The sequence below is a fragment of the Scardinius erythrophthalmus genome (assembly GCF_964197995.2).
Source record: "Scardinius erythrophthalmus genome assembly, chromosome: 22".
NCBI lineage: Eukaryota > Metazoa > Chordata > Actinopteri > Cypriniformes > Leuciscidae > Scardinius > Scardinius erythrophthalmus.
The window spans coordinates 28,836,551-28,859,827 of record NC_138242.1 but is presented as its reverse complement, the minus strand read 5'-3'; the positions used below and the strand labels follow the sequence as shown (position 1 = coordinate 28,859,827).

General features: G+C 34.7%; 3 protein-coding genes across 5 annotated transcripts; 1 reads left to right on the top strand and 2 right to left on the bottom strand.

Moving 5' to 3' along the window:
• Nucleotides 1-155: 155 nt before the first annotated feature.
• grnb (granulin b) lies at nt 156-13,928 on the bottom strand. Its single transcript, XM_081352698.1, has 16 exons — nt 13,794-13,928; nt 12,736-12,817; nt 12,148-12,291; nt 10,968-11,090; nt 10,778-10,876; nt 10,524-10,680; nt 9,484-9,519; nt 9,254-9,345; nt 8,999-9,137; nt 8,731-8,828; nt 8,296-8,532; nt 7,327-7,569; nt 5,261-5,533; nt 4,177-4,425; nt 2,391-2,624; nt 156-1,356 (listed from the first exon to the last, which is right to left on the bottom strand). The coding sequence occupies exons 2-16, from the start codon at nt 12,736-12,738 to the stop codon at nt 1,225-1,227; spliced, it is 2,259 nt and encodes a 752-aa protein (XP_081208824.1). The 5' UTR covers nt 12,739-12,817; nt 13,794-13,928; the 3' UTR covers nt 156-1,224.
• A 2,460-nt stretch (nt 13,929-16,388) lies between these two features.
• Nucleotides 16,389-18,736, top strand: LOC308683000 (uncharacterized protein). Its single transcript, XM_081353095.1, has 3 exons — nt 16,389-16,553; nt 17,004-17,711; nt 17,905-18,736. The coding sequence occupies exons 1-3, from the start codon at nt 16,489-16,491 to the stop codon at nt 17,906-17,908; spliced, it is 777 nt and encodes a 258-aa protein (XP_081209221.1). The 5' UTR covers nt 16,389-16,488; the 3' UTR covers nt 17,909-18,736.
• On the bottom strand, nt 18,446-23,274 carry pus3 (pseudouridylate synthase 3). Of its 3 annotated transcripts, XM_081353094.1 has the most exons (8): nt 23,110-23,274; nt 22,922-22,984; nt 22,384-22,807; nt 21,301-21,572; nt 20,586-20,769; nt 20,133-20,242; nt 19,579-19,757; nt 18,446-19,466 (listed from the first exon to the last, which is right to left on the bottom strand). In XM_081353094.1, the coding sequence occupies exons 3-8, from the start codon at nt 22,786-22,788 to the stop codon at nt 19,213-19,215; spliced, it is 1,404 nt and encodes a 467-aa protein (XP_081209220.1). In that variant the 5' UTR covers nt 22,789-22,807; nt 22,922-22,984; nt 23,110-23,274; the 3' UTR covers nt 18,446-19,212. The 3 variants fall into 3 exon arrangements, with proteins under 3 accessions (XP_081209220.1, XP_081209219.1, XP_081209218.1); XM_081353093.1 differs by lacking the exon at nt 22,922-22,984; XM_081353092.1 differs by lacking the exon at nt 22,922-22,984 and having other exon boundaries at nt 18,592-19,466; nt 22,384-22,788; nt 23,110-23,220.
• Between the last annotated feature and the right edge of the window lie 3 nt (nt 23,275-23,277).

The window sequence follows — 23,277 nt, the reverse complement described above, 5'->3', positions numbered from 1 at the left end:
AATAACGGTGTCAGCCTCTCTGATTGGTTAAAGGCATTTACATAGTTATTCCAATACCGGTAAAAATTCAATCAGATGGATCTGCCAACATGCACCATGGAAACAAGACAGAGTTTATCAAAACAAGTCTGATGAGACATGAATGAGTCAACATGCAATCTATTTTAAAAGTATTTAATTTCAGTGTTTTTTTCTGGTATAATTAACCAAAAATCAAATCCACTTCAACAAATAACGAAGAAAAAAAAAAAAAAAAAAAGAACAATCTCAAAAAACAAATCAACCTCACTGTATCATAGGTAATCAGTAAGCAAATTGATTTGACCCTTCTGTAAATTTTAAAATAAGATAAATTAAAAAAAAAGACAAAAATCTCACAATTAGCTATAGTGAATGTTGAGAATGACACTTGCATTTGAATAAACAATTTTAAGCATTTGTAAAACTTTTAAAAATGTACACGGACAACTTGGAACATTTGAAATGAAACCTACAATGGAAAAAGCTGATAATTCTCCTTGACAAAGTTGAGTTACTCCTAGCATGTAACAGCCTCTAAGTAAAATATAGGGTTAAATGCTTGGCGACATCCATTCTTTTCACGGCCCAATTGCAGTTACAATTCTTACAATAAAATTTTACAGATTAAAATCACTGAGAGATTTCTTTTAGGGTTGATGCATTGGACTGGTTTAGGTTTAGTTCACTGCCGATACATTCAGTTTAGATTCTCAGTAACTGAGTAATCGGTCACTTTATGCTCATATCTCTTCTAAGATTGTGTGGTAATCAGCAATACAATTTAAATTGCATAAAATCAACATCTTCAAACAACGCACACAATTGACGTCAGTTATTTACTTAGCTTATATGCCACTAATTATTTCTAACGTCTTGTAAAATCACTTCTATAGCCACTCTTAAGGAACTGGGAAACATGTAGAACTTGAGGCTTGAGAGTGAAATAATAACATTGAAAATGTGCATTGGTTTTGTTGTCAGTTTCCCTTAGCAAAATTATTTAAATCAAAGACTAAAAAGGCTCTGTGTATCCTGCTAAAGCATAAGGCTGGGTATGTTTTTATTCTGGTAAAAACTAAATATTAAAGACAAAACATGATGCATAGTCCCTTGTCTAAAGAGGGCATCTTAGAAAGCAATGCTTTATGCAACATTTGTGAGTACGTGTGTGTGTGTGTGTGTGTGTGTGTGTGCTATCCAGTGTCAGTTTATGTTTTTTTCACTTAGATAATTATCCCACCATGTGGCTGTGGATGGTTTAGTGCAACTTTGCACTTCCGAGTCACATTTGTATCCCATAGGGCAACAGTGCTTCATGTCTTTACAGCACACTGCCTACAAAAAGAGAGAGAAACATCTGTCAAATGTTTGCATACTTTAGTGTATAAAATAAGTGAATAAAATAAGAATGAATGGAGGCATTTATATAGTGCTTTCATATGTACTACTGTACACCCAAAGCGCTTTACAATCATTTCAGGGAATCTCTCCTCAACCAACCCCACAATTTGAAAAAAAAACTAAAAAAAAAAAAAAAAAAGAAAAAAAAAGTAACCAATAAAAACAAATAATAAACATATCAATTTCGGTAAACAATATATAATTAAATAAATGTATTTATTAATTTGGTTATTATTATTAATAGTGTTTTTAATTAATTTCATTTTATTTCAGTATAAATTTGAGTTTTAACATTTATATATACATAATTTTTTAATAGTTTACGGTCATTTGTTTATTTGTTTTATTGAATTATTTTTGTCTTTACCAAATTTGGTTTAATTTGATAAATAATTAAATAAAACAAATAATAAACAAATTGCAGTAAACAATAAAAAATCTAATCTATCTAATCTTTTAAACAATAAATAAATACAAAAATAAAATTCGGAAAAGACAATAAATAATTATATTAATAAAAAAATAATAAAAAAATGAACGAAACTCAGTAAAAAAAAAAAAAAAAAATTAAATAATTAACCAAATAAATAAAGTATAAAATAAAAAACAAATAAATGTCAAACAAAATAAACAAATAAAAGCAAAATTAAAACCATAAATGAAATTTCAATAAACAAAAAAAAATAATCATTGAATAAAATACAAATAAAACAGTTAATTGATAAATAAACATTTATTTCAGTAAACAAAAAAAAAAAAAAAAAACAAAAAAAAAAAAAAAAAAAATATATATATATATATATATATATATATATATATATATATATATATATATATATATATATATATATATATATATATATATATATATATATATATTAAAGTAACATATATATATATATTAAAGTGATAGTGATGCTTACTAATAATATCAGACATCAAAGAAGAACAATCATTGGACTTCATACCTCTTTATATGGACAGCAAGCCCATGTGGAGTCTGATAGTCTACAGCAGGTCTGTGTCTTTGAGCAGCGCGTGGATTCGTCACACAACACCTCTTCTAAATGTGCGTCGGTGTGTGTTTGTAATCGTGTCAGAGGAACACCGCGCACGTTGGAAGCTTTAACGCAGGTTCCAAACTCGAGGTTGCAGGTGTAGCCCTGTGGGCAGCAGTGCTCATGGTCCTCACAGCACACAGCCTGCAGAGAGACAATACAGCATATCAGTGAAGAGCACACAAACACACCTGCATAAAGAACACCAAATGAATGCAAAACACATGACAACAAACCCTGTGGTGCTCAGAGCACTCAAACTAAACTCAAAGTCAGATGGAAAAACATCCTCAAAACACTTACAGCATTGTAAGTGTAAAAATAAACTCTGCTAAATGTCTCAAAAACACACGTATAACTAATAGAATAAAGGTGTTTTAGTCCATAAAGTCAGTTATTGTAATAAACATGTAAAGCTTTTTAACCCTGTAACTTTTGCATGATATATGCAAGTATACTAGAAAGACCTTTAACACCTGGTGTTAAGATACGTGTTTTTGTCGATCGGATCACAAGTAGATGAGGGAGACACATTCCAGTTTACACCTGTGTTTAATCAGTCTATTTTGTCCACTTTTAACCACTTCTGTCCTGATTTCTTCAAGGGGAGGGTCTATGGGTGGATAAATGTATGTGATTTTTCAGATCTTTCGATCTAATGTATGAAATAAGCTCACGCAATTTACATATGAACACGACGGAAGAACATACGGAGGTCGTCGGCTTTCGTTTCTGCTCCGACAGCCGGAAAACCAGCCGAATGTTGTGAGTGTGTGTTAGAAATCAGGAATGATGAGAGAACATAGTGCATGTCAAACATTGTCAAACCAAACTTGGGTCTTTACCCAGACCGGGTTTAAACTTTGTCAGATGGAGCGCTCCCCATAATGTTCACACATTAGATCAGTAGGCGGAGAGTTGTTTTGCATGAGCGTTTACACTACGAAAGCAATCCGGTCGAATGCGTTTTCGACTACCTCTGGAAGTGGTGTAAAGTGGTAAATCTCAAAATGTTTTAGTCCCTGTTTACACCTGCATTTATGCCTGGTTCAGATTACACGATTTTAGCCCGATTTTGGCACGATCTGTTTGACGTAGGGTGTCGTGGGGATTCGTAAACAACAACGGCGTTGGGACGCAAGATTCGATCGTTTCATCTCGTATAGTGTGTCATAGTGGGCGACAACCTACGTCGCATCTGCAATGTTTCACGACATCACGATAAAAAGACTAGCATGTTTAATTTTTTTTTCTGGTCCTCCACGACGGTTCCGTCAAGAGTGAGTGAGTGAGTTTGTGTGTGCGCGAGTGAGTGAGCGAGAGTTAGTGAGTGAGAGTGAGTGAGTGAGCGTGTGTGTGTGCGCGAGTGAGTGAGCAAGTGCGACTGCACGAGAGTGTGAGTGTGTGTGTATGTGAGTGAGTGCGTGCGTGTGTATGTGTGTGAGTGAATGTGTGTGAGTGTGAGTGTGTGACGGCACGCGATGACTGGTCGGAAAGCAACGTGTAGTCTGACATGTTTCTTGTCCATGACACGAAAAGATTTTAGGAGTAAAAATCGTGTAATCTGACACTGTGACTATCGTGACAGACAAAAAAAATCGTGTAATCTGAACCAGGCATTAGAGTCGTCCACTTGTGATCGGATCGAGCAAAACGCATCTTAATAGCAGGTGTAAACCGGGCCAAAAAGACTTACCTTGACAAGAGGACAACATCCCCACTGCCCTGTGGGTAATTTACAACAGGTAGAACCAGACGCACAGCTCGTCGTTGAATCGCACTTCACATCTTCGTGTCCAAGCAACACCTCTGACCCCTTTGTGACCCTGGCCTCTTGTTTTGTGTACCAGGGGATCTTATGTTGGGCTTTAATGCAGGACGTTTTCTTCTCATTACACGTGTAGCCGCTAGGGCAACAGTGATCTCCATCCTTACAACACACCGCCTTAAAAAGAGGAGACGATATAGTGTGAGAATGAATTCCTTCACTACATTCATAATGGAGTACAATATATACAGAATCAGAATGCAACTGGTTTGTATGAAAAACAGAACAAAATAGGCAACAATAAAAAATTCTAATGGCAGTATGCTTCATTATGTTGCATGTTTGTCAGCAGTTATCTTGAAATTAAACATTTCATTTAGCATTTTAATCAAAGTAAGTAAAATAAATACACAAACTAAACTAAATAACTAATAACTTAAATAAATTAAATAACTAAAATAAAACAAATTAAATAAATACTACAAATAACTAATGACTAAAATTTAAAATAAAACTACAAAATAAATTAACAACTATATATAAATTATATAGATATAAAATAAGTGTAGAAATTAAATAAACAAAAACAAAAAAATAAATAAACAATGAAAAATAAATCAAAATTACTAATAACTATAAAATAACTAAAATGAAAAAAAATAAAATTTAAATAACTAAGATACTAAAATAACTAAATATTTTAGCGTCTATTTATATAGTGTGTATATGAGAACAATGACCACACCGACCCAAAACGGCACACATATCCTTCTATATCATCAATAATCTGCCACAGTATAGATGTATGTGCATGTATTTATTGCATATATATGAAAATATACATTTTAAGCTATTTGAACATACTTTATCTACTGTAATATATGTGTGCTATATGTGTGAATTATCTATCTGTTGCTGAGTTGACTCATTTATGGTCATTTAAGGCTCACATGTGGCATTTACATTGTATTAAATAGTGAATAAGTGAATGGATTAATAAAGCGTATCTAACCTTAGGCAGTGGACAGCAGCCCCACTTGCCGCGATTGCCCATAAAGCAGCAGGTGTCGTCTCTTGGACAGCTGGTGTGAGCGTCACACATGTGTCTGTCCACTGGATCTGCCGGTTCTGGAGAATTATCATCAGTCTGCTGGCTCACGCTCAGTGCAGACTCCTTCCTGAACCAGGGCATGCTGGGAAGGCCAGGACGTACACAGGTTTTTTGAGCCAAGTCACACTTGTAGCCCCGTGGACAGCAGTGCTCCTGATCGGCACAGCACATGGCCTACAATATTAAATATATATATTACAAATTAATATAATATTACAATATTATCCACATTGGCAGAAATTTAATACAACTCATAATAGGGCTGCACGATTTTGAGAAAAAACCTAATTGCGGTTTTTCTGACAAATATTGCGATTGCGGTGCGATTTTCGATTTTTTTTGGTTTTATTTATTTTAAAGCTTAAAACTGTACTTTTTATGTAATTTATGTAATAAATATAACCTTATTGTAAAGTGTTACTGATTAGTTATACACCGATTCAGACGTCTCCTGAGTTCACTGTTGGAAAGATCAGTTGTTTTAACCATTCATTAAAATGAATCGGTTCAAAGGAGTCATTAGTTCGCGAATTGGACGTGTCATGCGCGTTGTGTGATTATCCCAGCAGTTAGGACATGGACATCCAAGATTTCTGTCAACACAGAAAACATTTCATCACTGGATATTTTTTTCGTTTAATTAAAGAGTTTTTTTTTTGTCAGTTAAATGTCCGGAACGCTTTTGAGTTCAATTTATTTAGCACAATTCACACCCAGCGGTAATTCAGGGGGAAAAAAAATCTCCGAATGATCCACATGAAACTTTGGTCTTCCGACCTTTTACCACCGTGTCGATTTATTTTGTGCGAGGGAGAGAGAGCAAGACAGCGCTTAGTTTGGAGACTGTGAAGTCTTGTTTACTTTCGCCAGGCTCCGAAGAGAGAGAGAGAGAGAGAGAGAGAGAGAGAGAGAGAGAGAGAGAGAGAGAGAGAGAGAGAGAGAGAGAGAGAGAGAGAGAGAGAATGCGCGCGCGCGCGACCGGCTCTCTCTCTGCTCGTTCTGTTAAACATGCGCCCTGTCACTCACAAGCGCAGCAGTTCATCTACATTACTCACCGATCAAATAATACTTTGGCGGGACTAAAATTCACTTTGGCGGGCGCTAAAACAAGTTCAATGCAGAAAATTCATGCGTGAATTTAACTTAGTAGGCTACATGACCATGCACTCGCACAAATGCGACCACATAAAATTTTAACTCGCACATTCTCAAAAAATGGTCGCATATTTCGGCCATTTCTGCGCAGTTACAAGCTTTTTCTATTGGCACAATTCGAGGTAGCCTACACGTTGTGTGTTAGCTGCTTTGCTGCTGACAGAAATACGGTGCACTGCATACAACCTTGTAACTTTCCATTGCCATTTCTAATTGGCCAGCAAGCCAGGAACGCGAGATTCGACCATTTTGATTGGCTAATAGGTTTGTCACTCAAATGTCAGAGGTGGGGGAAAAAACCTCAGACTCCTGAGGTTAGGTTATTGCGGGAGTTAAAACCTCAATATCGATGCGATAAAGGTTAATCGTGCAGCCCTAACTCATAATTGATTCCAATAGAGTTTGGTGTAAGAATACTCAAATAAGTACAAAAACAAATAGCACATATATATTTCTTTCAATTTAACATTTAAATCTGTGAAATTTAATACAAATAAATATAATGTTAAAAGATTGATATGCATTATATTTCAATTAATTGGCATGTTATGCTATTAATTGTATAAAAAAAACATTTTTTAATCTATACTATACTTTATATTCAGTGTACACATGAAATATGTACATTTATTCATAATGCATTATGGAACTGCATTCTCTGTAAAGGATGCATGCAATGTATGCAATAATTAACATAACATAGTAAGCAACCTACCTTGACAGCATTATATGCCATTACAAGTGCAAGCATGTGTGCACACCTGTGCTTTAGAGCTTTAGGCCTAAACCCTAGTTGCTAAATGTGTGTTTACCTGTGGCATAGGACAGCAGGCCCATGCCCCTGAGGTTAGCCTACAGCAGGTCGTCCCTGTTGGACACAGCGAAGTCTCGTCACAGTTTTGGTTCTGCGATGGCAGGGTCACTGCATCGATCTTCCTCACCAAAGGCACAGAAAAACGGAGACCCTGATCGTTGGCACTGTCACAAGAGCTGGCGGCCAGATTACACACAGTATCGTGGGGACAACAGTGGAGATGGTCCTCACAACACACCGCCTAGAAGTTTAGGTAAATAAATAAATGTAAAATTAATAAATATTTATTTATTTAAATAAATACCATTTATAATTTAAATAAATATATGCATTTTATATTTTTATTTATTTTCCATTTAATTTATATTTATTTGTCATTTTATTTAACATCTATTATTTTGATTGAATTTATATTTTTACATTATATTTATTTAAAAAAAAACATATACATACATACATACATATATATATATATATATATAAATACATTTTATATAATATATATGTGCATTATATATATATATATATATATATATATATATATATATATATACACACACAAATATATTACATATATATACATAAAATACACATTTTATTTTTAATTGATTTTACTTTTTACACACACACACACACACACACACACACACACACACACACACACACACACACACACACACACACACACACACACACACACACACACACACACACACACACACACACACACACACACACACACACACACACACACACACACACACACACACACACACACACACACACACACACACACACACACACACACACACACACACACACACACACACACACACACACACACACACACACACACACACACACACACACACACACACGTATATATATTATATTATATTATATTATATTATATTATATTATATATATAAAATCTTCCGATTTTAAAATTAGAAAAAGAGAAAAGTACTTTTGGCATTGGGCAGCACCCCCATTTCCCAGATGGGAGTTTGCAGCAGGTTGAATCATCCGGGCACGAAGAGGTCTCGTCACATTTCTCACTGGATGGAGCGATTGTAAAGGTAGGCACCTTTGTCACCCAGGGTACAGGCACTGAAAGGTCAGCAGGGTCGTCACAGGTGCCCGCAGCGAGGTTACACACCGTGTCTTTTGGACAGCAGTGGGCATGGTCCTCACAACACACCGCCTGGAGGTCAGAAGACACGAAGACATCATAGACTGCCTTCGCATTACTTGAAACGATTTGTTGCAATATTTTGAAGCAATAAAATGTTTACATTTGATCTCAGTTACTTTTGTTATAGGCTGGGTTTTAAAAAGATACTACTAAGCCATAATCACACTGCAATGTTTCCACACTCCAACTTTCTGCAGTGCCGAATACCTTTGGTAAAGGACAGCAGGCCCAGGTGCTTTCTTCTGTAATACAGCAAGTGGTTCCGCTAGCGCACGCTACCGTTTCATTACAGGGAACTACTTTCTCTGAAGACAGAAAGAGCGATAAATAGAGGGATTGATGCATATTCTATATTGATCCAAGTAAGCAAAATTTTACATTTCACCACACTCACAATCCAGAATGGTTTGAGCAATGAGGTTCAGCCACAAACAGAATAACTTAATTGCACAAAGGTAAAATAAACGGGTTTCACCTCTAGGCTTCAGGGCAGTGACAGCTGGGATCTTAGTGGCCATTTCCGTGACGCCATTGGCCGACAAACACATACTATGGGCAAGGTCACATGTTGTGCCCTCTGGGCAGCAGTGCAAATGATCAGAACAACACACAGCCTACGGTAAAACACATTTACATTCGTTAATTCAAGCTTACGTTGAGTAAAATACATGCAAACCACAGGGTAAGCATAAAATACATTTAATTATACATTAGGACAAACATGAAGCACCTTTGGCATCGGGCAGCATCCGTAGCTGCCGGTCCCTGTTTCACAGCACGTCGTATCCTCTGGACATGTGGACATCCTATCTGGACAGATCACTGCCCACATAAACACACACAGAAGCCTGAGGTGTCATTTCCAACAGACACTTGATGAATTATGAATAGAAATAAATGATATATAAAATAGTGCTTGTATTTATAAAAAAAAAGTGCAGGTGCCAGAGTTAGTCTTACCATCTCTGATATTACTGAAGTCTGCAGGCGGATCAACTGCAATAATACAGTATAAAAAGACTGGTGTGACTGGTATACAGGTGTGAAAATGACAAGCAAACTTAAGGATATTCTACTAATTCCTTAAAGGAACTTTTATACCTTTTTCTGCCCCAGTGAACAAGACATAAAATGTGCAATAAGAACGTTAAATTACAGTACAATAATGAAAGCAAAACCATGAAAGCTATTTGTCCTCAATAATGTGCAATAAGAACTTTTAGTGCATTAATAAATAATGAAAGCTAATTGTCCTCAAAACACACATTGCTGACAGCAGAAAAGCAATACTTAATGTTTTGTTGATATTGTAAATATGAAAATGTATTTGAGAAGCACTTTTTTTATAAAATAAAAGAAATCCACTGTCATATCGGCAAGGATTTTGTCACGTCATATGCGATTAAAACAGTGACTAATATATAAATTAACGTTCAAAAGTTTGGGGTCAGTATGAATTTTTTTTTTTTTAAGAATTAAGTAAATTAGCAATAATGCATTAATTCTTCGACAGTCACAATAAAGACATTTATAATGTTACAAAAGATTTCAAATAAATGCTGTTCTTTTTTAACTTTCTATCTTCAAATAATCCTGAAAATATGTATCATGGTTTCCACAAAATATATTAAGCAGCAAAAACTATAATAATAAATGTTTCTTGAGCAGAAAATTATCATATTAGAATGATTTCTGAAGGATCATGTGACACTGAAGACTGGAATAATGATGCTGAAAATTCAGCTTTGATCACAGAAATAACTAAAATTGTTTAAATACAATGGAAAACATTGCAATGATATTTCACAATATTACTGCTTTTACTGTATTGTTATCAAATAAATGCAGCCTTAAGAGACTGAAAAAAATCTTAACAACCCAAAACTTTTTAACAGTGGTGTAAATCTTAAACTCCTGTATAATGGCTGACATAATACCAGTAAAAGCATAATGCAATTAAACGCCAAATGAAGTAAAAGTGTCATATTTCCCTCTCATACCTGCTTTTTTCTCTGATGGTTTCCTACGAGAAGCAGCGAATTTCCTCCAGAAGGGGGAGGGTCCATAGCCATAGGTGGCCTGCACACACATCGAATGCTCAAGGTCACATATGGTTCCCTCAGGACAGCAGTGTTCCTTATCTTCACAGCACACGGCCTAAACACACACATGGGGAAAGAAAGACAAATGTAAACATTACCATATACATGTAACCGCATTCCAGAATAGATATATGATCAAACAGGTGCTATACATTTTTCATAGGACAGCAGCCCCAGCTCCCATCAGGCATCTGGCAGCAAGTGGTGTCATCGGGACACTCAGACACCTGATCTGGACAAACTACAGCTTTCTAGAAATAAAAAAAGAGAGATCAGTTTCAATGCTGAGTATTTACTCAAGGCTTATCTGAATTTGTGGCTGTGCAGGTGTGTGCGCATTACCTGCTTTGTGGCGACTTTTTCCACCCAGTTTAAAACGTGCGTCTTATTCACACACTTAGAGTGTACCAAGTCACACAGAGTGCCCTGGTAACAGCAATGCAAGTGATCGGAGCAGCACTCTGCCTGTAAACACACACAAACAAGAGTCATTTGAAATTAATGTGTATTTATTGTTAACTGGTGTTGGAATAGTTAAAGAAATAAAATTATATCGACCGGGGAACACAAAAGAGAAGTTTTAAAGTAACGTGTATTGAGAAAGAAAGCCACAAGAATGCAACAACATAAGGGTGAGAACATGATTACACAATTTGGCTGAAATTTCCTTTTAATAAAGCACACATTAAATAAGGGAACAAAGTAAATCATTAACAACGTCTTCAACAGTAAAAAAAATGAAAAGAAATTCACTTTAGCAGTAGTGTAAATTATTCTGTTCAAAAGTTTGGATTCAGTAATAGTTTTGCTTTTAAAAAAATATATAGTTTTATTTAGCAATGATGCATTAAGACATTTATGTTACAAAAAATTTCTATTAAAAAAAATGCTGTTCTTTTGAACTTTCTAGTCAAAGTATCCTGAAAAAAAGTATCACAGTTTCCACAAAAACACAAAGTAGCATAACTATTTACATAATTGATAATAATCAGAAATGTTTTTTGAGCAGAAAATCAGCATACCGGTATTAGAATGATTTCTGAAGGATCATGTGACACTGAAGACGCTGAAAATTCATTTTTGATCACAGGAATAAATTACATTTTGACATATATTACAATAGAAATCTGTTATTTTACAATTTAAATAGTTTTTACTCAAATGCAACTTTGGTGAACATAAGAGACTTCTGTCATAAACATTAACAAATCTTTTGAACAGTAGGATACGTTAGAAGTTGGGCTGCGGAAAATCCAGCTTTGCCATTACAGGACTTAATTTTGATGTATTAAAATCAAACAATCATATTTGCTTTAAATTTTAAATATATTCAAATAGAAAAAATATTTTAAACATTTAACAATATTATTGCTTTTACTGTATTTATGATAAAATAAATGCAGCCTTGTTGAGCACAAGAAACTTCATTTACATAAAAAAAAACAAAAAAATCCTACCAACCCCAAACTTTTAAACAGTAGAGTAACTCCCAAAAACACATTTAACTAAAAGCCTCTCTTACGTTGGGAAGCGGACAGCAGCCATATCCTCCTGATGGTGTTTGACAGCAGGTGTTTCCATCTTCACACATCCCTCCATCAGGACAAATCAGAGCGACACACACGTTCAGACACACACATAGTAACGCTACGAGACTCACACGCACCTGAAAGACAGGAAATGGCCATGAACTGAACATTATTTGATTCTGTTTTTAATATGACACTATATTTATTATGAAAGTTCTGATACATAAGGATCATTGATGAATGAAAAATTCTCTTCATTTATTTAAAACATTCCACATGTCTGAGTGTCTTAAGTCAGTTGACTGACAAACATTACATCATTTGAAAAAGAGGCTCTTAAAGACATTTCCCAATGTGTCACAACAATGATAAACACACTGCTGCCAGTCTCATGACATTATTATCATGTCTGGTTGATGTAAAATCGCATCAGCAGACTTTAGACTTATTTAAAAAAGACTATATTGTTTCAAAATGGAAAAAGCTCAGTTTGATTTCAGCTTTTTTTTATAGTAGCAGTGATGATAGAGCTTTAAATCACAATGTAAGAAATATTAAGAAAACTACAACAAAATACTCACCATTGTGTGTGTGACTGTGCTGACCCCCAAAACTAATGCTCTTCAAATGTTCAGATGCAAACCCATGAACAACTTTCTTGCGCTGTAACACAAAACATTAAAATGCATAACTAAATCAAGTACATTCATACAGGGTTTGTCACACAGGTGTTTCAACAGGAATTGATTTCGCTAAAGAGATCAATTCCTTAGTAATTTAGTTGTTTACGTTGATGTTTATAATCATTGTGGTTGTATGACCCATATAAAAACTGCATTTCACATATATATATATATATTATCAATTTGACAATTGAAGGATACATGAGTATATTACTCTGATACTTACTCGACTACAGATTTCAAACACACCGAGAACAAAGTGTTTGCAAACTTGTGTTTATCTTATCCAAGGTTTTTTTTTAATTTATTTTTTTATCAGATAATCTCATCTCAGACCATTGATCACATTATATGAGAACTGTCTTAAAGGGACAGTTCACCCAAAAATGAAATTCTGTCATCATTTACTTACCCTCAAGTTGTTCCAAACAAACAAGTTGTTTTGCTGAACACAAAAGACATTTTGAAGAATACAGGTAAATGGGGTCCATCAACTGTTTAGTTACCTGTATTCTTCGAAATATCTTTTGCGTTCAGGTTCAGCAAACAACATGTTCAGGTTTGGAACAACATGAACCCAGTTTTGGGTGAACTAACGTTATCCCATTAATAAATGCATCACTTTTTAATCACTTCGTGGCATCGTTTAACAAAAACCGCTACACTAATTGACCATATTTATTTTTATGAAAAAAAAATTATTTTATGAAAACTATCAAATGTATATCCACCAAAGTTTCAATTTGTATGAGTTAACCAGTTAGTATAGGGTTAAAACTGGTCTTTGAGACGCACTAAATCAGTCATTAAAAACGCTTCATTCTAAACTGCTGTTGTTGCAATGTAACGTTGTTTCTTTTTGTTTCCAACGGAAGCGCGTGAGCTCGGCCGGAATAAACCCTAAACAAAGACTTGATTTATTAAAAAACAAGATGTCATAAGTATAAAGAGCTTACCGTAACGTATTTTCACGAGGCCAGTGGAAAAATCACCGTAAAACTGGACGCTGTGAAGAGGATATATATGCCGCTGTTCTCTGCCGATTTTGAGTTTATTGGTTCATCACGTGACCGAGTGTCACATGACACAGTGAGTCAGGCTTGTTTGTCTTTCATGATGAACCATATGAACCAGAGGGTTGTTCCATAAAACAAGATTAGAGTATAAGCCAGGCTTATTTCGGTTAGTCAGGCTTATTGTCGGTGGATTCTGTTTCATAAAGCAAACTTAAAATAGTTCAAACTCAGTTACCCTGGCAACTTATGCTGGGAAACTAGCCTGGTCCAGGGCAGGCTAACTGTCAGGCTAAGCCTCAGTTGTTACACAGATCCTCTAACACTGACCAATAGGAACACAATGATATTACCACTGACACTCTCTCATACCATTATTGGACTTTATTAACCACTATTAGTCCAAAAATAAATACACAGTATACTGAAAATCTACTTAAATAAGGCTACAATGATAAATTAGACTAGATAGATAGATAGATAGATAGATAGATAGATAGATAGATAGATAGATAGATAGATAGATAGATAGATAGATAGATAGATAGATAGATAGATAGATAGATAGATAGATAGATAGATAGATAGATAGATAGATAGATAGATAGATAGATAGATAGATAGATATAAATACAATATATATACTACAGGTTTTCTTTTTTACTGGCTGAATGTTTTGTGCCCAAGATTTAATTAGATTGTTTTAAAGATTTATGAATACATTTCTCTCTGGTTTTGTTTGGCAGCTGTAGTACATGTTTATGATTAGAAGAACATTAGAACACAATCTGAAAAAAGCTTTGTAAAGCAGAAGTTAAAATCACAAAATTAAAAATAAATAATTACAAAAGCAGAGTATACATTTTAACTGGTAAGATGAATCTGAGCTTAGTAATTGACCGTATATTAGCCTACATTTGATTTACCCCATTACAATAGTCCCTTTACAGTTATTGCTATCATAAAAATATACACACAGGTTTAAAATTCTAAATAAGGCACATCTAATGTCCAAATAACAAATATTTTAGTATATATATATAAAATTAAAATTTAACATTAACATATTTAAATCAAACTCTTATAATGACACATAATTCCTAATAGTTATTCAAGTAAAATTATTTGAATATCAAATATTCAATATTAAATAAATAAATAAATAAAATAACAAATAATTAGAAATAAAAGGGAGGGAGGGTTATATAAAAATGTAGTTAATGTAGGCTAATATATATTCCTTTATTTTATGGAATATTCTTTGATTTTAGAGTTGCACATATCTTTTCAAAATGTATACATTTGCTCTTAATTTAATGTTATCCTCTCCATAATGTACTTTAGAAACTAAATCTACTCATTTAAAACTGGGGATTCTTGCTTTCTCCAAAAAAATATTGCATTAAAAGCTGTGATTCTCAGCATTCTAAATAAGTATACATCATCTTTATTAAGTAGCATAGGTCCTATACCCAAAACTATATATTTTATCTCTATATATTTAGTTTCTTAAAAAAAATCTTTCCTGAATTATAGGCTACTTCACTGAAGTAGGCTACTTCTGTTCGCTAGAAGTTCAGTGCAACTTATCCAACATCCTAAAGATAAATTATTATAATTAGAAGATATTTCTAGTGTTATAAAATATCGCATATTAATTTTCCAAGCAAAATGTATATTTTAGTCAGAATTATTGCGCTCCTATTTGGCGCGCATGCGCACAGCAGCGCTCGTTCAATATGAAAATTAGCAGCAAAATGGATACATTTGCATGACTTCCGAACATTTACAGATGGAGAATATAACTGTAAAATGTAAGTTTTGAACTAAGGGGGAAAAAACATGTCACAAACGCATAGAACAGCACAAAATATACGCTGTTTGATGGTGGATCGATTTGATCCACGATCGACCTCTAGGGCTGCTTAAGAAACGCGTGCACACGCAATTATCTAGACTAGATAAACCTGGATCAAATTAGTGAGACTGCGTGAGCTTCAATTACCTTTTATGGAACCACTTTAGCCCCAACTCATTTGTTAGGCTCATTCAAGTCCGGTTTTGGAGTTTAATCCCCGCTTTTCTAAGCGTCTTTTATGGAACAACCCTCTGTTCATTTAGTTTACAATGACAATATGATTTACATTATGCAAACAATATACATAAAAAACTTAATATATAATATTATAATAAATAAAAAACGAAGTATAAAATTATATCTAATATGAATATATAACTAATATATATATATATATATATATAAATATAAATATATTCGAAAATTGTCACATCAATTATAATAATATAAACAAATTGCAAGTCATATTAAATGCAAGAACAGCATTTTTGTTTTAACCATCCAAAACGTACAGCAACATCATGTAGTAAATATCGCTATATATCGCTTATATGATTCTGAATCTCACAGAACCTGTCAAAAACAATGTCGAGGTTATATATTCCACCCCACCAACATGAAGAGATTTAAAGTTGAGATGACATATCCATAGACTTGTATATAAAACGGCATATATACTAACAGTAGGTGGCAGTAACGCGCTGCTTACGTTTGCGCGCCGCCGCTGAAGGAAAAACAGAAGTTGTGTTGTTGTCATGATGTGTCGCTAGACATTTAAACATGTCGTGTGCAGCTTTGAATTGTACTAATCGTTCCTCACCAGGGTCCAGTATAAGTTTTCATCGGTCGGTTGGTTATTTAATTTTATTTAGTCTAATTTAACCATTGTCAAAACTGTGTATGTCTTTTTAGATCAATCGCGTGCACTTTATATGTCTAGTAATGAATAATAGACGTTAATATTTTGTGTATATTGATTATTTTTTTAATAAAAGAAGCCCATTTAATAACTCACATAAGCAAAATAGTTAATAAGAGAAATATCATTTCAGTGGGTTCTTAAAATCTTATAAAAAGTGTTTTGATGGTAAATAGTTCATCAAAAATTATTGAAAATGCTGGAAAAAAAATTCCAGTTCCAATCTCTTTTCTGTTGTAATACAAAAAGTTATTCTATTATTATTACAAGTATACTACTTTTATGATATGGCTTTTTTCTCCTCCTATTGAACAAAGACTATATGTGAGCTTCATATTCATATTTTTCCCCATTCTCTAATCCATCTATTTTACAGTTTCCCATTAGGTGACAAAGATCGACTGCAGCGGTGGATGGTGAACATCAGACGTGACCATTTCAAGCCATCTCCATCTTCTCGCATATGTTCCCACCACTTTGAAGACAGCTGTTTCTTCAAGAACAATAAAGGTCAAGTGTGCCTTAAGAAAACGGCTGTCCCCACCAAATTTCTCTTCCCCGACTCATTTAAGATGGCATGGTGCACCAAATTATATAGAAGGCGAAGGAATGTGGAAAATTATGAAAATCACGAATTTCATACATACAGTCTCAAAAGGGATTCCAAGAGAAGGTTTGTGGAAGAGGAGGTGATTTTAGATGAGTTTGTGGGAGATGAGGAAGATGCTTCGGATCAGGACATGGCTGAGACCAGTGTGACGCCAGTGATTTACCCCACTGAAATATGTGTCATTGCAGTTAGACATGATCACTGCTACCGTTCTTGGTCTTCAAACACAGCTCGTAGCTCCATAGATACAACGGCAGAAATGCAAGAGAACGAATCTGCAAAGAAGCTGAAGCACAGCTTGAACTTGGTCCTGGGCAAGATTGAGGCCTGCAGGAAAAAAATTAAACTGAAGAACGCCACGATTAGGAGGTTAAAGAGAAAAGTGACTTCACTGTCCTCCGTCATTTCAGAGTTGAAAGCGGAAAAAATCTCAGAGACAAAAAAAATGTATGCTACCCTTGGGCAAAGCACATTGTAAGTATATATCTTATTTTTTCCTCTGTGGAACATAAAAGAAATGCCTTTTTCATGCAGTGACTTCAGTATATTCTAAAGAACAGAATAAAGCAACTTGAACTATTCCTATAATTATTATTAATTTGCATGCTGGAAATGTTTTATCAGAGGAAATATAAATATTTTGTCTTGAAAATGAATGTCTTCACAGCTGAAAGGATCTAGAGCGCGGGCTCCAGCCTAAACTGAAGAGTTAAACAAGAGCCTTGGACTCAGTGACTTGCCTTTGAATGAGGATGAGCAGGTGGTGTTTTGTTCAGCCTGCGTTCTTCCAATCGTTTTCACTGGTCTGCAGCAGACACATCGGTCAATAATGCTGGGGGAAATTACCTGAGACGTTGATTCGGTCAGGAGGAGATCTCAGATGAAGAGATATCGGAAGAATGGATAAAGAATAGCCCCTTTTAAGGCGGCATGGGAGAAATGCAAGAACCAGCACAAATGTAACTCGTTTTCTCAGGGATGTTGAAATGTAATTATTAAATGATTCATTTGTTCCTATGTTCTACATCCCTTTTTATATAGTACAGTTTGTCATTTTCTTAATAAATATTCAACATCATGATTCCTCTCTGATTTTCAGATGGTTAGTTTTCCAGGCTGTTGTTGGCACCATTTGCATCAATATATCTATAGGGAAATTATATGTAACATTACATTAGTCTCTTTAGTTAACTACATGAGTTCAAATTAACAATACTTTACTGCATTTATTAATGTTAATTCCAACATGTGATTTAAAGTTTTTCAAATGTATAGTATAAGCAAATAAAAAAAGTTTTAAAGTTGTAATTGATAGTAGTGATTAATGGGGTCAACATAAACAATCAATTATTGTATTTTTACATTCATAAATGCTGTAAAAAATTAAATTGCTACATTCTTGTGCATGTTAGCTAATGCATTAAATGTTAACAAGTGAAACCTTATTGTAAAGTGTACGCGAATGATCTTATTGATTCAAAAGCTTTTTTTAAAACTGCATAAATAGTTGTAAGATATTTAAGAATAATTGAAATGATAACAAAACAGATTTGAATTAGCATCAGTTCATTTCGTTGAACTGATTTTTTTCACAGTTACATAATAAAGTTACATATTTACAAAGAGGGACATTTAAAAAAATAAATTTAAAAAAAGCATCATATTCTGGGTCAACATGTGGCATTAATAAATCAACCACACGGATTTAATATCTATAAGTCAGTAAATTTAGCCAAGACAATACAGAGACTGTAATTGGTGATTTCCAGCTTTAAAGCCACATCTCCACCCTGATGTTGTGTATAAATGAAGGACAGTCTCATTTTCAAATCCACACATGATCAGAACACATGGAGCAATCCTTTAATAAAAGCGTTACTTTGGGCAAGGTAGAAAATTAGGAGGGGAAAAAAAATCTGTCTTGCCTTCATATAATTCTGTACACACTAAAAGTCAAACCAGAAAACATAAAGGTTCATATCTGTAAGTTTTCCTCAATTTTCTGCTCCTGGAGTTGGTTTGTGTTTGTCAGATGTGAATGTTTTGATTTTTTCCCCCTGAAAACGGTCGTCTCCTCCCCGTTCTCTCCTTCTTCTTGCTCCAGTCTTCCCCTCTTCACAAAGTGCTGGATCCTGGACTCCAAACTCTGGCAGCGCGGCCGATCCAGAAGAGGCTGGTACTTCTTCTGCCTGGTTCCCTCCATGAGCCAACACTGCAGAGAAGTCATCTCTAAAATACAACAACAGAAAAATAACTTTATAATGGTTTCACAAGCTAATTTTAAGATAAAGTATGTTAGTATGTCACTCCAGACATCAATAGTTTCAATATGAACGCACACCTGTGTTTGTGTTCTGAAGGCCTTGGATCATGCCGAGCAGAACCTGCGTCCTGACTGCATTCTGAACCCAGTGTTGGTGCAGTGAGTTCAGGACATGGTTCTCCTCCTCCGTTTCATTCCTCCAATTCACACCCTCGAACTGGCAGTCATACAGAACCAAAGGGTAATCCACCGCCATACTACAGAACACAGGAACTAGAATTAAAGTCGGCATGAAACGACAGTTGTGCGATATACTTTTCTTTCCTATTGCGAGTGAAACGACTTCTGAAACAAGATTAAATACAGGGCTGGGCTTGATTTTGTCAATGGGGAATTGATTGGATGGTTGTGGTTTGCTATTGGTCAATCTCATGTGAGTGACAGGTTGCCCCGCCCTCACACCAGTAAACACATCATCAGAGAAGAGATGTCACTGCAAAAAGGATAGAAACTTATTTTGATTCAGTATTACGAGGGTATAAGAATTTTAAAAAATTATATGCATATTCCATAAAAAAAATAATTGTCAGTTTAGATTTTAATGGTCATTCATTTGTTGAAATAAAACCCACCTGTATTGAGGTTTCCTTGGGTTTTTCTCCACATCCATCAGCTGATCAATGATTTCTGGAGCTTCGAGTTTCTGTCCAATCAGCAGCAGCAAAGCCATCATGCAGCGAACCTGCAAAAGCAGAGATCAGTTATGATCCGAATGGGATACTAGCTACTGCTACTACTGAATCCTGCATAGTGTACACTGCATACTATCTTTTTAAAAACAAAAACAAAGGTTTGTTTTTTCACACTTTTAAAATGAGGTAACTTTTAAATCCAGATTTTCCAAGACAGTGAAAACACTAGATGAGGAGGTTAATTAAAATGTAAAACAAAAATATATTGATTTGTAGTCATTTAGCTTATTCTAAAGCTTGTTTTGTCTTATGTTAAGTCATCTTGAGGGCCCCTTGGTAAGAACCACTGCTTTAGCATAATTGAAGGCCTCCAGTATGAGGCGGGCTCCTTACCTGGTGATAGAGGAAAGCAAGACCTTTGACCTGGAAGACGTAGAGTTGGTGGGGGTCGTCAGGACAGGTGGGGTTGAGTTGGGCCGGCTGGACCGTGGCAGACAAGATGGTCCTTTGAAACTGCAATACTCCATTACCAACATCCATCTTACACAGGTTCCTGAAGTCATGTGTTCCCTCGTACCTGCATGGCCGGGGAAACACAAAGAAGAAGCCATTGTGACTGACCGAGCTCCTGAACAGTGTCAATTAAATTAACAGCAGCTCGAACAAATCCAGAATAAAGATATGGTGTATTTTTCATCAATTCAGAGGCATTATTTTATTTAATCAAATGTTTAAATTAAGTTGAGTGACTGTACATAATATTCTTTTATTTATTTATTTATTGCACAATACATAATACATAAATGTTTATTCATTCATTCATAACATGCATGAACGAAAAAAAAAAAGGAACAGGAAGAAGAAAATCTTATGGTACCTGTCGCTTATTTGTGCACATATAAAATAAAAAATAAAATAAAAAACAACTGCTTTATGAATGGATCAATCCTCACCCCAAATACCAAACATTTTCAATAATACCTATCTTTACACTTAATTATCATCATTTTAAGCATGTTTAGTCATCATTTTTCTTGTAACATTCCTATATTCTTTAAGCAGACTCAGAGTAGATACGCTTATAGTGTTGAAGTTTTCATCTACTGACCGTTTAGCAGCCTCTGCCATGCGTTCCACATCCAAGTCTCCACGAGGAAAGTAATATCTGTATGTTCTGGACTGGCAGTCGAAGCGCGCACTGAAGCCGCTCTCTACAGGGGCCCATTGCAGGATCCTGATGTCCTGTGGCAGGACTCGATTTAGGATCTTCACATAGGGTAATTCTTCCGCAGAAGCCTTGCCTTTGACCTCCACGTCAACCGGGACAGTCACACCTAAACCTCCTCCGTACTGTGTGGAGCGCAGATCAATGGATATAACCTGGAGAAGAAAATCAGGAATCCATGACTTTACAGAATATAAAAATAGATTTATTATAAAGATCACAAAAACAAATGTAATGGCATAAATAATAATAATTTTTTAAAGATATTTGCAATTCATGTTATGCTTTTAGTTGTTATAATTGAATGTTTATTTTTCATCGTTATTATTATTGTGTCAAAATTAAATAATAAAAAATTGGTTCTGAATATAAGTTATCAGAAACTGACAGAAATGGTCAATATCAAGAATCCATAACTTTAATTATATATATATATATATATATATATATATATATATATATATATATATATATATATATATATATATATATATATATATATATACACACATTATTCTTGTTATAAGCTAATTAAATAATAAATATATATTATACAAAATTATTCTTATACCAAATTGGTTCTAAATATATGTTATCAGACACAGTTTACAGATATATATATTAATTTGATATATAACTTGCAGAAAAAACTGAATATCAAGAATTCATGACACTACAGATCTGTTCAGATCAGAAGGAAAATGCATAAATGTAATGAGTTTAATAATAAAAATAATTTATAATAATTTTATTATTCATGTTTTGCTTTTAGTTGTTTAATGAGGTTATTATATTGGTTATCAGACACATGGTAAAATAAATTATATTGTATCAGCTGTATAATACATTATTGTTTAATCTCTATTTTCCAAGATTGTATGAACCCTGGAAATATGAAAACATGATGAAATTGAATATCATAACTAAGTTGCTATTACAAAATTCAGTAAAAGCAGATCACAGTACCTGAGAGAAAGCACTGACTCCTTTATCCGTGCGGCCGCAGCGATGATAGTTGGAGGTCTGTCTGTCCTGGATCAGTTTAGTCTTCAGCAGGGCCTCAAAAAGCCGGGCTTCGACGGTGTTGTCTGTGTTTTCTTGGACAGCGAAGCCCTGATATTGCCAGCCGAGATATGCCAGCCTCAGTGCCACATGTCTGCGAGGGTGGGCAGAGAAGTCAAAGGGCCTTTCTGCTCCTCGTTTCTTCTGTTTGGATCTGTTCTCTTCACCTTTCTGATGTTTCAAGCTGTCTGATGCTTCACTTCTCTCCTCTGTCCCAGCTCCATCTCTCTCTACTTTCAGCTGAGCTTTCAGTCTCCCCACCTCCTCTTCCAAAGCCTTCACACGAGCCAGCAGGACCTCTTCTGACATCTTTACAATAAACACAGATCTGTGAAATAAATAACACAGAGCTCATATAACAGCTTTTCTACAATGCGTGCATATATGTGAATGCAGTTCTTGCAAATGTTAACAATAATCAAAGATTTGTGAAATAATTCACAGTGAGCTTCACATATCATCAGTGCAGTTCCCCAACAGATGCTCCAGCAGAATCAATGGAGACCTAGAGGAGGTGTTTAATGTGCAAATCTCCACGTGCTTGCTTTCTATCAACTTTCTGGGCTTCCTAATCTTTTCATAAATGTAAAGTTTATAAAACTACAAAAATTGTATAAGAATTATACTCACATCCTTCATGAAGTTTCATGAAAATAACGAAATAACAAATTCTGAACAGTAACTTTTACACACAGGACGGTGCATTGACTTCCGTCAAGCCACCCTTCAAAATAAAAGTCTGGACACACATACACTGACTGACTTAAATGCACTGATTTATTCCAGTGAATGTGCAAT

Bases quoted from the DNA above. Each gene is read 5' to 3' on its own strand.
- grnb (XM_081352698.1), bottom strand. The intron at 9,138-9,253 runs GTGCTTCATGTT...GTTTTACCGTAG, and splicing joins GATGCTGCCCGATGCCAAAG to GCTGTGTGTTGTTCTGATCA. The intron at 4,426-5,260 runs GTTAGATACGCT...CCTCTTTTTAAG, and splicing joins GCTGCTGTCCACTGCCTAAG to GCGGTGTGTTGTAAGGATGG.
- LOC308683000 (XM_081353095.1), top strand. From the start codon at position 16,489: ATGTCGTGTGCAGCTTTGAATTGTACTAATCGTTCCTCACCAGGGTCC. The intron at 16,554-17,003 runs GTCGGTTGGTTA...TCTATTTTACAG, and splicing joins TCCAGTATAAGTTTTCATCG to TTTCCCATTAGGTGACAAAG.
- pus3 (XM_081353092.1), bottom strand. The intron at 20,770-21,300 runs GTCAGTAGATGA...CCGGCCATGCAG, and splicing joins ATGGCAGAGGCTGCTAAACG to GTACGAGGGAACACATGACT. The intron at 19,467-19,578 runs GTGTGCGTTCAT...GTTGTATTTTAG, and splicing joins CCTTCAGAACACAAACACAG to AGATGACTTCTCTGCAGTGT.